This window comes from Phalacrocorax aristotelis, chromosome 3, assembly GCF_949628215.1.
Source record: "Phalacrocorax aristotelis chromosome 3, bGulAri2.1, whole genome shotgun sequence".
NCBI classification, from domain to species: Eukaryota; Metazoa; Chordata; class Aves; order Suliformes; family Phalacrocoracidae; genus Phalacrocorax; species Phalacrocorax aristotelis.
In genome coordinates this window covers 105,925,675-105,940,183 of record NC_134278.1, presented here as the reverse complement: position 1 = coordinate 105,940,183, position 14,509 = coordinate 105,925,675, and the positions used below count along the sequence as shown (strand labels likewise).

The following is a 14,509-nucleotide window of genomic DNA, read 5'->3' as shown; positions in this document are numbered from 1 at the left end:
GGCTGCTCATGTATTGATGCATTGTATAATGGGCAGGGCTGGAGGATGGCCAAGAGGTACAACATAGCGGAGAACTAAAATAGTCTTGAGGTAGTAGTATCTGCTGTGATTGTCCACTCTTTGAGAGTCTGAGTAAGTCTCTTTACCCTTGAGTGAAGCAGCCATATAACCAAGGCAATGAAGAGTTCGGGAAGGGATACCTTCTTATTGCATGTTGTTTGAGTCAGAATTACATGAAGCAAATTTTATAGGTGTAAATGTCAGTTGTTAGAGAGTAAGTAACGTTTATGTTACTTTTCCATGATTCAGCAATTTGCTATAACCTTATGTTAATGATGTTAATTTTTTTATTTTTGTTGGGTTACAGGCAGACTACTTTGATTGTTTACATTCTCTCTTTCATTGGGTTGCTGGTATTTACTTTCACTCTGGACCTCAATTACCTTACAGTAGTGTTCGTGACTGGAGGAGTACTTGGGTAAGCAATTAAAGAGGACTAGAAGACTCCCTGCAGTTCTGTTCAGAAACAATATTTAACTGTTTTAACTAAATGATTCTACTGTATATTCTGTTGCCATGCTCTCAACCTATGCCTATAGCTCACAGTACAGGTAGGGTTTACTAGGGTTTCACCTTCTGTTACAGCAGAATAAATCTGAAGTAACTCACTTTTCAGTGACTTTCGTTTAACATTTTTATGGACCTAACGGAAGTCTGTATGTGATCAATTCGGTTCCAATTCAAAAAGCTGTCTTCAGTAAAGCTTAATTTTTCTGTTTACCAGTGGATAACTGATTAGAGTTTAACTGAGCAAATCTATGGAGCCTGGCTTCTGTGCATTTTGTTTAATGTATATTTTGAAAGCCCAAGCAACGCACTGGGTGCTTTGTTTGCTCAGAAGAGCATGAACACTAGGTACATATTCTAAAAGCCCCAAAAGGTGCTGAGGGAATAGTGCTGTATCCAGACACAGCAGTCAAGGTAGAGCCAGAAATGTCTTGTGAGTTTCAGTTTATAAACCAATCAACCAACCCCAACTGCGTTAAGCCCCTGGTCTTCTGTCACCCGTCAGTCCCCTCAGCTTCCTCCACAGCAGCTTCTAGCAGACATATGTATGGCTAAAATTGTTGGATGAGGTCGGGGGAATGGAGCAGGCAGAGCAACTGTTGAATCATGTTAGGTCCTGAAAACAGGCAGTTCAGAATACCAGCTAATTCATACCATGTGTTTATGCTTGATTTTCTTAGCTGTAGTAATAGATGAAGACCACACATGTCATCCTCTTACTCTCCTCTTCAACAGGTTCTTCATGACTGGCTATCTCCCACTTGGGTTTGAATTTGCTGTGGAAATTACGTACCCAGAGTCTGAAGGCACTTCCTCAGGTCTTCTTAATGCATCAGCACAGGTAATATAATTTTATTTCTCCAAGTGAAATAATGCTTAGGAAGGCCACTCTGCTTGAATCTGAGAAAGTTTTCTAAGGCTTGGCTGCTAAGTCTCTGTTGTGTTGCTGTAGTCTTAATTTTTTTAAAATTTGGTTACTATAAGGTGTGACCTGAAACTTTGCAAGATAAAGTGATGAGTCTGTTCTGTGTGATCCTGATGAAGTGACTTGTTCATTTATAGATATTTGGAATCATCTTTACACTTGTTCAAGGAAAGCTCACAACAGTCTACAGTCCTCGTACAGGAAATCTCTTTCTTGGTGCTTGGATTTTTGTGGGCATTATCTTAACAGGTAATTACTCAGAAATGTAAGTAATGATTTCTCTTTAATGTAAAAATATGGAGGGTTTTTTGACATAGTGAATTTCTGGGTAGTTTTTAGGTGTCTCGGACATATAGAATTTAAATATGTGGCTGGGCTGGGCTGACAGAAGTTATAAATGCAGAGTTTGGTGTTGTTTTTTTTTTCTTTTTAATTTTAAATACTTGCTGTGTTCATACCCTTTGTTTTAAGGATGATGTTGCTAATACATGGACAGCCATCTGTCACCCATTTGAGTCATGTCTTGAATTTGAGGCAGATGTTTATCTTCAGAGCAGGATGGTAAATGTAAACAAATACATAAATGGAGACAGTTTGCAGTTTTCCAAACGCAAGAAACTGCTGATGTATTCCTGAACCGTACCAGTGACTTCCACATCCTGGTACTTCCAAATGTGCTGAGAGTGGTAAAACCATCAAGCTTTGCTTTAAGTACTCATAGTTTAAACGCTTTCATTGTCATTGTGCATGTGTTTTGTGAGGAGCAAGTTCAAAATGCAAATGACTGAATACAGTTATTTTGAATATGTGCTGAAAGCAGCTTCTGTGTGTTGCACTGTACAAATGTTTCCCTTGAAATGCATGTCATTGCAAAGCTGTGAACCAGCTGTCTCTTCATTTTTTTGTTTCAGCCTTAATAAAATCAGATTTGCGAAGACACAATGTGAATTCAGGGATTATGAATTTGGACGTTAAAGCTGTAAGTGAATCTTTTACCGTGATTGTATTACTGTACTTGAATGCTTGGCTTCTATTGGCAAAAGAGTATTTGACAAAAACTTCTAATATGACTGTTCCCATGCTGTTTTGGAACAGTAGAGCCACATGGGATGTTGCCCTCAGATAGCTGTTTCTTCCATGAGCTCCCATGAAAAAAATAAAAGACCTTCTGCTCTCAGACTTTCCTGAATTTTAAGTGGCTAATGTTAATCTCTGATTTTATTACCTGAATCTTGCTTTTTCGTGTTTGCAGGTAGCATTGTAAATTGTGAAGCCTTTTTGTGTATTACGTTAGGAGGCTGTGCTATAGAGTATGTATTTTATTTAAAATACCTTCAATCCCTCTAAGTGAAGTCTGTATCTGATGAAGAGAAGTCATGGTGCAGTTTCTATACTGTGCTGCATGAAGGGCTGGGTCCGTTCTTCTGCTGAGCACCCTCTCTCAATTTAAATGAAGAGTAAGCATAGAACTTTCTGCTGTTCAGGAGGTTCCAAGACCATGTTTCAGCAGCTTTTCCAAATTATCACAGTTACTAGTAGAAATAAGGCTGACATTGGAAACTTTTTTCAGTGCTATGGGTTTTTGGTTATTTGGATCAAAATAATGAAACATCTTTTTTGGAGTCAGATATTGCAAGATCCTCTGTCGCGCTTCTTTTTATGTGTAGGTGTCTTGCATGTGTAGCAGCATTTGATCATCTGTGATCAGGTGCACACTATTAGCTACTGCATAACGTTCAGAAACTTCCAAGCTGGTGCTATTTGAGCTAACATGAACCTGAAACCTGTGCAGCTGTGTGTGCACAGTATGGCATCCGGTGCGTTTACCAAACTGGGTCGGGGCTGTCTCGGGGTGTCTGTGCTGACTGTAGGCAGTGGTCCATGACTGTTCTGTTTCCCATTATCACCTTGTGCGACAATCTAGGCTAGTTAACGACTTCATTTATATTAGCCAGGATACAACAAAAGCCTGTAGTTCTCTCCCTGATATTACCATAAATAATTGAGAGCTGCCTGTGCTAATAAGGTGCAGTAGCACTTTGATTCCAAACCTTGATCATCAAGATTCTACTGTATTTAAACGTAATGGAGAACAAAACCCAAGAGTTAATCTCTGTGTAATAAGTATCTATATGCAGTAAATATATACTTTAGAGTTCTACTAAGAAACTCAATTATGTGTTTTTAGAGGTTTTTTTAATTACGGAGAGAAGGGAAAACAGGGCTTTCTAAAAATTTCTAATTTAACTAATTAACTACATATAGTATTGGAGTCTAACCTAATAATTATCCAAGGATACTGAGGTTGGGAATAGCTTCTGCTGTATAATAGCTTAATTACGGCTTTTTTTTTCCCCCCCCCTCTCCAGGTACCAGTTGACAGTCCTGTAGAACCTGAAAATACTACATTAAAAATTCAGTCGGCTTTATAAAACTGAAAGAAGGTGACTTAGAAACGCACAAGTTTGGATATTGAACAATATTAATTAGTGTAATCACTGGATTTGTGTGTATGAGTAGTAAAATGTGTTTGGTAATATTGGTGATAGTTGTGTGGTGGAAACTATGAAGATGCTCAGTTCATTTTGCCTAAGATGCAAACAATTCACCTTTGTATGGAATATTTATTTTAACAGTTTTAAAGTTTTGCAGTTTCATTAGTAAAGAACTGTGGGAATACTCTCTATGCTAGGGAGACATGTACGTTCAGGATGCATACTTGAAAAAATCTGGAATCTTGAAGTACAGTCATCGTGATCAGAAGTATCTAATCATCTTTTCCGCAAAGAATTGAGAGGTAGTTAATTTCTTGTTCAGTCTTTGCTAGTGCATTTGAGAAGTCAGAAAGTAGGTAGCTGCACAGCTGGATGATGTTCACAAGTTCTTTTTTTTTTTTAAAATGTATCTGTATTTTTAATACAAGCCAACGGTTCCTTCTGGGAAACTGTCTATAGCACAATACTGAAAACAAGAGATGACTGCAAATGTGTGTGTTTCATACTGGCATCTGACACTTCTTTTGCCTTGAAACTTCTTGATAGATATCAGAAGGCAGATAAGAGAAAACATTGTTTTATAGATTGTTACACTTCTGGGGAGACTTAAATAGTTTCCCAGTAGATAAAATGAAGAAAAAACATTTCTTATTAAATACAGTAAAAAGGAGGAGAAAGGCCTTTGATATTTCTACTGTGAGGTATTTATAGTCAATAGAACACTACCACACAGGTTGCCTCCACAGAATATTTTGAGCGCTTTCTCAGTTAAAGTGAGAGGAGTATGTGTTTACAAAGAGCTGGTGCCTTTATTTTGTAAAGATCCTTGCCTCATCTTGAGTTTAATCAGTGCTGCTGAAGAAATACCATTTTGTGTGTTAAACCTCCTCTGAATATTTGTGAAGTATCAGAAAATGTGTTTTTTTGCATTTATTTCTCTGCATTATGAATTGTATTATTTGTCTCTTAAATTTTTGTGCTCGTATAACTTGAATTCATGTCTTTCACAGTTTGTTAAAAGCTGTAAGGATGACTGAAAGGAAAACAGTGATGCTTCACTTTGAAACGTTTGCTGTTTATATTGTGTATCTTAGCTATAAAAGGAGGGAGCTTCATTAACATTCACCTTGCATTATTATATTTATCTGATTTTTTGGGATGTGGATCTCTCACTGCAGTGCTTCTGAAAATATTCTTCTTTACCTTGTGCTCTATCTGCACACCTACAGAACTGATAGTACTACAGTAATACTGAGGCCCTACTATTACTGCAAAAGTCAGACCTGAGTTAGCAGACTTTTTGCAAACACTTAAGCTTTAGCAGCCTTTAAGTTGAGCCTTCAGGTTCAATACCATCAATAATGCCACTTCTTTGAGTTCCCACAAATGTAGTGCCATCCAGAAAGTGGAATCCTAGTCAAAGTTTTCCACAGATTGTTACAGTTGTGTGTGGGGAACTTTTTAACTCCGAGATAGTCTTTCAGCATGATACGTATCGTTAAATGCTTTTTCTAGTTTCTAGTTTCACTGTAGATTTAGGGAATCCTTTTATATGGAAAGGACCCTGTAAACTTAGCTTCCTAAACTTGGCGATCTTGGTTTAACATTTTGTGTGATAAATGCTTTGGACATGGGAAGAATTAATGGCAATATACATACCAGAATAAGCTAGGCATGCTTGGAATACTCACCTTTCCAAAAAGGGTCCAAGTCTCTTTGCCAGGTCCAGTGCTAGAGAGAAAATGGGTGCACCTGGTGAGGTGAGCGCTACAAGAAGAGTCCTCTGGTGAGGTGGCTGAGCTGAATATAGGAAAGGTAACTCACAGATATTCAAATGGCAGGCAAGAGTTTAGGAGTGGAAGTAGAGATGCTTTCATTATGTCAGTTCTTTACATTTTATGACTTGCTATCATATAAACTGCCCCATCAAGGGATGAACACGTTTTCAGCCTGAGTGAGCAAAGTGAAAGCTCCTGCCTTTTGATATCTATGAGTGGCTTTTCCCTTTGGAAAAACGATAATAAGGTGTGCCAAAACATATACATTCTTCTGCAAGGTACAGATTCAGTAAATATTTGTGTTCATGGCCCGTGGTTGCTTTGTACTTCTGCTGTTGCAAAATCTTAACAAGATCATACCTTTGTAGTTTTGGGGAATTGTTTTCAAATGTCCAACAGAAGGTATTTGGCCGTATCCAGAATGCTTTCTGAAATGTCCAGTACATGCTGTTCAGATTCAAATATTAAGCTTTTGTCATCCTTTTTAAAATTTATTTTTTAAATACTCACTACTAGTTTCTTTAGTTATGTTCAGCTGATTGTTGAAAAAATATTTTAGCCCTTCTGGCTCCTTGTGGTTTTCATCTTGGCTGTCCTCTGAAACGGGCCAAACAAGATTTTTGGCGTGCTGGAAACCCTGCTGGGTCCCTGAAAAGAAAATATTCTAATAATGAAGGCAGGCTTAATTACATCCTGGATTTAATACTCCCCCTTTAAAAGGAGCTTGAAAGTTGGAAACCTATGAGCTATTTCCAGGTAATTATAAAGTATTTAAATAAAAGGCTCAGCAGCAAAATAAAGAGCAAATAAAGAACAAACCAGTATTTATGCAATAATCTTATCATCTGTCTGTCAAGAAACTGAGGCTCTAGGTCACGGCAGAAATAAGTTTGAGGTAGTTCGGGGTTTGGTCTTTTTGCTTTTAATTTGGGCTTTCATGGCATCAAATTTTAAACAAACAACATCCATCTAGAATTGGAAATAGGGTTTCTGACTCTCTTAGCCTTGAGATTCTTGCTCAGCCCTCCTGTAAGAGTAGAGGTGGGGGCTAAAAGTGATAACTGCTTAAAGAGGTAATTGTTTAATGAATGGAATTACATCTCAACTATTAGTGGATGGAGTGGGAAACCAAGTGAGGAGAGGCATCCCAATCCCATGTATCAGCTTTTGCTTTTCTGTATGCTTTTAAGTGCTTTGAGAAAACTCTAGAGGATGCAGGAGAACTCATGCAATGGTGACTGTAAGCAAGGGGGCTGCCCCCACGTTCCCAGGAGCCCCACAGGGTGTGTAACTTTTAACTTTCAGCTACATGATTCAGAGATTAGCCTTGAAAATAACTATCTTTGTTTCTTCCAGACCATGTTAAACCTTTGCTAACTTCAGTAGGAGACACCCAGAGAAAATTGACCCATTTTTACTTAGGATTCCTAACGTGGCCTTAAAACCCTCGTTGCTGTTAGCTGGGTGTGAAAATACCAGACCTGTAAGGCATAGTCAGGAATTGCTGCAATCGGGAGCTTTCTTCTTCAGTTTGTTACATAAGTCCTTCAGAGCATTTATTTTGTAGATGGGTGCTTGTCTTTAATAGCATCTCTTTCTGTTGCTGAATGCTCATGTTTTATGAGGAAGAAAAAACAAGGGAAAAAGTGGGAAGAATACATACAAATCATTTCAGGTTAATAGGGTTTTCCTAACTTCATCCTCTGGGTAATCTCTTCTGTTCAGGATAGTCTGTTGTCTCAGAGATGAGCACTGGAGTGTGTAATTAGAGCTGGAGCCCATGTTGCCTAATGAAAAAAATGCTTTTTGAGAAATCTTTGGACTATCTTGTGCATCTACAACCAAGTGAAATTGGGTTAAGGTATAAGCATTTATTGCTTTCATTTTCCATTCTGTGAACTCATGAGTTTTCCTGCGTGAATGGGAACGTGTGACCTTTTCCGTTGCTGTCTTTCAATACATGTGTGTGCCACCCTCTTCAGTGTTATAGGCTACTAGTGATTCATAGACCACAAACTAAGTACCTGTACCTATGTGATTCCCTGCCCCCCCCTTCAGTCTGAAGTCTGTGAAGAGGGAGAAGTGATGTTAATGCATGAACTAGATGAATTAAGTAAACAATATTCCTAAGAGAAACGTATTTCCATGTAAGACCCATGGTATTTACTGCTCATGTCTTTTGTTCTTCTCATGAAGATAGCAAAGGTTTTTGCTGTAATATTTTGGTTTTGTTGGTGTCCCGTTCTTTGTTTCAAGAGAAAATGAAAAATTCCTTGTTAATATTCTGATTGCAGTATTCTACATATGTGTGTATATGTGGGTGGCATCATTCCTTACCAGTTACTAATAAAGTATATAATGTGTAACTCGACTGGAGCAAAGATTACCATTTTTGACAGCTGTTAATACAGTTGATGGTATAAAAGTTATTCTTGTTTTTTCCTTAGAAGCTGCTATTTAATGTAGGAAAATTTTATAAGTGAGTGATATACTGTGTGATTAATAAACATGCATGCACATGTATAGGCAAAGTGCCTGTATGCAGGGTATAGAAGTGTATTATACACAAGAGTATTGGCTTACAGAGAAATTTTCTCAGGGCATGTAACTAAAGTGTTAGCATCAGTAATTGAGTTGTACTTCCTAGCACAGTGATTTCTCCTCCTTTGCTTTGGAAAAGATCTGTGAGGAAAAGAGAGTGCAGTTAACACCTAAAGCAGAGCAATCCAGTGTCATCTCCTTAAGGGTAGCGCAAATATTATTTTAATAAAGCACCCAGCTGTAGAGAGATTATCTGGGGAGAAAGGGTAGAATACCTTATTAGAGAGGATAGAGTGAGACGCTCCATTCAGTTATGGCCCAACTTTGTTTTCTAAAACCAGAGTCATCTTCAGTGGGAGCACAGTAGGACCCTTTTGAGCCCTCTGCGAGGGTTTGGCCCCTTATGCTCAGGTGTTTAGTGTTGATCCCCAGCACATTGGCAGGGAGCCAGGTAAGTTTGAAGAACCTGCTTCAAAGAAAGTAGAGTCACTGTAAGAAAATGTTTTAGGATTTTTTTTAAATCTCCCTTCTCCACAAAATTGGAATTAAGTCAGCTATTTTTATACAAGAGATTCTTCACAGGAGGAGGCTGCAGGGCACAGGGAACACAAGCCTTTTGTCCTAAAGCAACACTAGGATCCAGTACAACAGTGGGATGAACTTTCAGATGGGGTCTTCATTTTACAACCAGCACTATAGGGTCGTATTCCTCTTATAGTAACTCTGTGAAAGCTGCGGGCTATATACCCATTTAATATTGCAATTTAAACATTTCCACAGCTGGGAAGGAACAGCCACAGCAAATTAGTATTGCCTTACAGTTCGTTCTTTGGCAGTCGCTCATTCTTTCTTGAAAGAAAACACCAGAAATGTTATCAGGCAAGCGGGAGATGTGAGCCCGTCGTTGCTATGATTAGTCAAAGCCATTATTGAGGGAAAATACTTTTTTTTGTTGTTGTTTCTATAGCTGGGAGGAGGAGGAACTATGTATCCAAAACTAACAAGTGTTACCCCTTCCAGGCAGCGATGCAGTTTGTGCATGGGTAAAACATGCCTGTGCCTAACAGTGCAGCTGCTTCCTAGACAGGGAAGGTTTCTTCGAAGCCTGCTGGATTTCCTCCTGGCTCTACTTCACAATGAGCTAACCTTATCTGACCATGTTCTGAATCAATATTTACATCTTCAATTAAACAACGTCTTTCAGAAGACAAAACAATGATTAATATCTTGAACTTAGTAGAAAGGACTCCAGTAGGTATGTCGCAGTTTTAAAAAAAAAAAAATAAGCCAAGTCCTGGCAGTGGTTAGGCATAGTTACTGATTTGTGAGGCTGGGTAATACCTGCTTCATATGAGGTGTGGTCAAAATTCAGCCTCTAGGATGCTGATTTCCAGTGTTTTCTCAATAAACTGCTTCTGCCTGTAACGATGCTTAGGCCATTAAAAAAGATTGTAAATAATATCTAAGGGTCATTGTCAGAATTGTGGCCTTGGGTTATGAGTTCTAGAAACAGAGACGAGACACTACAAAAGCTATAAACTCCATGCAGAAACAAAACTATGATAAAAGCAATTGTTTTTTAAAGAACCAGGTTAAAGTTGCTTTGTGAGCCCAGAAGCACTGTCACTACAGCTGCAGCTCTGCAGGTCAGAGTTCAGCTTTATAGGCGAGGCAGGGAATGTGCATCCTAGCGAGCTGATTTTGGAATATGGGAAGGTGTAATTAAAAGCCTTCTTTTTCCATGCCTAGGTGACTTTGGTTTATGATGTCTGTTTTATCACTGCAATGGCAATTTCTTACTGGTTTAACCATCTTAGATGTTCTACCTGTACTTGTGTGTGCTTCAAGAATTATATAGCATATACTAAACCCAGCTTCTTGGTGAGCAGCATGACTTAGGGATGTCAGGAGTTAACCCTGGTTCTTAGAGCATAGGGTTGCTTTGCTGGGAAAAATCCCAGTGAAGTACTCAAGGCATTAGAAGTTTTCCCAGCCTGTGCGGGGCCGAACCAGAAACTTCCCAATTTTTATTTTTTTTTTCTCCAAATTGGGGCAGCCCTAAGATTGCTCAGATGCTGATCAGTAGTTTGGATAAGGTAGAAGAGGGACTGCAGATGACTGCAAAGTTACTTATTCTTTTAGAAATTAAATTGTCCAGCTGCTGCCAAGGGAAAAAGAAAATATAACAGTGCAGTTTCTAAGCCTGTGCATACTGTTTTTTCCATTAATTCCTGGAAAGTAACTTGATTTCTTCAGAATAATTTATCATCTAATTCTGAAGAACCCTACAGGCGTTAGACAACCTACATCCTGTGCTGAATGAAGAGGTGCTGTCCCGCCAGGGTGAGAATGACTCACCCTTGGATGATTAACTGGCTCTGCAGGACTTGAATTTGTGTATCTTCTGCTCCCAGAGAACAACCGAAATTCACTTAGGGGCCTGATGCTGAAAGCCTAAAATTCACTTAGAGGCTAATGCCTAAAGCCTAGAAAGCCCGTGATTTCTCATCTTGCCACTGCTCCACAAAAGCTTTGAAAGGGTAAAGGAGCCCTTGGGGGCTCAGAAGCTTGACAAAGTTACCCAGACCAGACTGTTGCCAGTGAAGATATGGAGGTCTGTTGGCTTTTGGGGAGCAAAGAGACACATGCTTGGTGTGATTTTCCTCTGACCTACTCCATCTGCTCAGGCTTGAGCTGTGAGAATCTCGTGAGGGTTGAAATGTCTGTGTGCATGAAGAGGACATAGAGCACTATGGAGCCTCCCTGAAGCCTGCATCTTGTGTCATTGCACTTACAACGTTCCCGGTTTTGATTCCAAAGTCAGAAAATGCTCTGTAGGCTTCTTAAGCTTGCTTGTTACCTCTGAAAATGAATATTATTAATGTGATTGCAAACAATGAAGATGACTGAAAAAAAAAATTTTGCTCCAGATGACTGTAATTCCTTTAAGAGCTTTAAGTTTTTTAATTGATCACAATATTTGAACTTTATTGTCACCTTCAGGGGCCCCTGCAGTATTTTGACTACTGTTCAATCATTCTCTAGAGAGGGGGAATCTTAATCTGCAGAGCACTGCCTTCCAGGGATGCTTGAAGTGATGCTTCAGGTCAAAAACTGTTTGATGAAATCATGGGTGTCATGATGATATCTTGTTGTACCATGACACTGAGAACTATGTATCATGCATTTCTCTCTTTGCAGGTTTCACGCAACACCTAAATTCAAGGGCTTGGTAGTTTCTGGGCTTGTGACATAATCTATTGCTAAACTTAATGAATTTTTCTGTCCACTTTCAAGTACTGTCTGGAAAGACAATGCATTTGAGGAACTTTAATACATAAGGGTGACGTTTGTTCAGTGTTTCCTGATTAGCATCATACTATTCCTAGGGGGCGCAGGGTATTTCATAACAGAACTATGTTGCTTAATCAATTTCTAAACAGCACCAGCAACTGTGCTTCTAGTCTTAAGCAGGCAGGGGGTTTATTGCCATACACTCTGCTCTCCACGCAGGCGGGGATGACTCAGATGCTCACTTGGCAGTGGAGGTTAAGCCCTGCATCTCACCTGTGGTGCCACCGCCAGCAGCTCTCCTGTGACAAGGGCTGTATGTGCTGACAATTGCTGAAAAGATATCTTGTTTCTGAGTAACAGATTTCTTTTAGCCACTGCCTTTCTTTACTACCTATACTTTCATTATGCAGTTCCCCTGAAGAGATGTGATCATGCTGGGCAGTTTACCCTCTGACTGAAGGTTAAAGAAGATGCAATTAGTCCAAAAAAGATGGATTGCTGAAATTTCTGTAAGGTTACATTAGTGTTTCCTTGTTTTTATAAACAGAGCGTGCTGTGGAAGCCAAATGGTGCTACGCTGGCAAGTAAGACCTTCGCAGCAAACTGTATTGACGTAAATATTTCCCCAAGCTTCATCAGTATTTAGGACTGAAACCCTGGAACAAGACAGAAAGAGTAAGGCAGGCCGACAGGGAGGCTGATGCTGTCCCAGTAAGAAACAACAATTTCATCTGTATCTGATGCTGTCAGTTCTAGATCCGAGCAAGGTGGCTATAATAAGCATGGAAGAGAAAGGGCTATTTCGCTATCAAAGGCTTAGGCCAGGTAGGACATGCTGACCTGCAATGAGGGGTGGAAAAAGAAAACTTGCAAAACAGTTTTGGGGAGGCCTGTTTTATAGGCTTTTCCTGCCACTTCGATTTTTTAAATATTGGAAATCTTGCCCATTGGATTAGCGTGAGATCAATTAGAGCCCAGTTAAACAAACCCATCTAAAATAAACACTGTAATGATTTGCTGCAGTAAAATTACTGCAGGAAGTTCTCCTTCTTGCTCAGGCAGAAATCAAAAGATATTGCTGATGTTCTTCATTGCTAAAGCCAAAGCAGCTGATGACTGGTTTTTTCTGCTAGATTGTTGCAAAATAGTGTGTTGAGTTTCCAGAAAAGGCTACCTTGGGGAAAGCTCCAAAGAAGCACACCCTCTAGCATTCCTTTTATAGCTTTATTTTTTTTTAGTCTACTTTACATATTTATTTCCCCAATGATTAGTAAATTGATTAACACATAAAGTTATCATTCTTAGTAGTTACGCAAATCACTCCTGCAAACTTGTATCAACAGCCATTCTCATATTACCATGGTTGCATCCTTATCACAGTTTAACTTTGTATTTCATTACTAACACAACCTAATTCCAGTGTAACTTCTAGTTTGAGAAAAAGCCCCAAACAAACAAGTTTTATTTTCCTTTTTGAGGATCATATGAGGTCACTGTGGTCTTTTCTGGAAATGGGCTAATATTTGCATAGCAATAATGCAATCCATTTATGGCAGGCAATCTTTTTCGACCTGTGTTTTCCTCCTAACCTTCTGCAAACCTGAAGCACCTTTGTAGGATTAACCATTTCACACAGCTGCTGCTTTTCCAGACATACAGTGGTTCCTAAATTCAGAAAAATCTATGAAGAGCACCTGGCCCAGCTTTAGCAGAAGAGTGCACCCAAGCTGGGGATACTTGTAAGGTACCCAGGCTTCAGGCTTTTATACTGACTGCTGCCGGCCAGAGGTACTAGACATACTTCCTGCTCCACCAGTAACCGACTTGCCTCTCATATGATCAGTGATGGTACAGGAACCTTCACTGAGTGGGGAGCACTTAGCATCCACTTTTGCCAACCTGGATAACAGCCCAGGTCCAGATCTATCATGCTGCCACCAGCTTCCACCTATCTGATAGAAGCAAAAAGTACATGAGACCTCACAGGCACACGTCACACCAGTGGTCCATTTGCCATCAAAGCCAGCAGGTCCCTGCCCTGAGCCTGGTTTGGGCTGGAGCCGCGGGCCAGGGAAGCCTTCTCCTGCTCACTCCTAGCACCTGCACTGAGCCAGCCAGAAGGGCAGCTTGCAAACAACGGGTAATAGAGGAAGTGTTTTCCCAAATAAGTCCAAATATATTAATCGGCTCTGTACATATGGAATATCACAGGGCAGTGAGGGTTTGCTACGCGGCAGGGCTGAATTTGTTGCTGTGCGCAAGAAGATGTTTGCTGGTGAAGGGGCTAGTGGGATTCCTTGGGGAGGGTGCATGGAATTGACACTTCTGGGGAAGATATCTGGGAAAAAAAGTGACAATGCTGTATCACCCTGCTACCATGGTACAATTAAGAACCATTAATTTTCCTGCAGTTGGTTGTGTAATTGCACTGCAGGGCCTTTTGAATGCTGCATTTAAATTAGCCTGCAATTGGAAATAATGAAGGTTAAAACCCTCTTACATATTTTTATGATCAAATTAGTTCCTTTGACCCAGAAAGCAGCTGTGGTAGCAACAAGCTTTGCATTAGGAACAAGACTGTAGGTTTGAGGTGTTATTCAGAGCTAGCATTAGAAAGGTACCTCCATGCAAAGTGACTGGAATTCAAAACCAAAAGACACTGGCATTCTGGAGCAGGGGCCGGGCAGCAGCCTGGGGGCAAGGGGAAGGGCAGCATCAGCAGGGTGGAGGAAGAGCAGGAACAGAGCGGGTAACAAGGAAGATCTGCTGAGTTATGATATGAAAATTAGGTGGTCCCGCAAGCTGAAAGCCATCAAATGCTGGGGGGTATGCAGGGGGACATGCTGCATATCCCACCCTGCTCTTCCTTGTCTTGAATGTCTGCTCATGACTAATACTGGGGAGGGCTT

The 14,509-nt window shown here is 40.0% G+C and overlaps 1 protein-coding gene across 4 annotated transcripts in view; it reads left to right on the top strand.

The window, feature by feature from the left end:
* Window positions 1–14,509, top strand: part of LOC142055239 (tubulinyl-Tyr carboxypeptidase 2-like) — a 60,495-nt gene that overhangs the window by 6,419 nt on the left and 39,567 nt on the right. For 2 of the 4 annotated variants that reach the window (XM_075088930.1, XM_075088934.1), the window contains 4 exons: window positions 368–478; window positions 1,303–1,408; window positions 1,630–1,741; window positions 2,404–2,471. In XM_075088930.1, coding sequence (XP_074945031.1) covers window positions 368–478; window positions 1,303–1,408; window positions 1,630–1,741; window positions 2,404–2,471 — 397 coding nt within the window. Of the gene's footprint in view, window positions 1–367; window positions 479–1,302; window positions 1,409–1,629; window positions 1,742–2,403; window positions 2,472–3,861; window positions 8,132–10,587; window positions 10,729–14,509 lie in introns of those variants that run through there. The other 2 variants (XM_075088932.1, XM_075088931.1) reach the window with 2 other exon arrangements.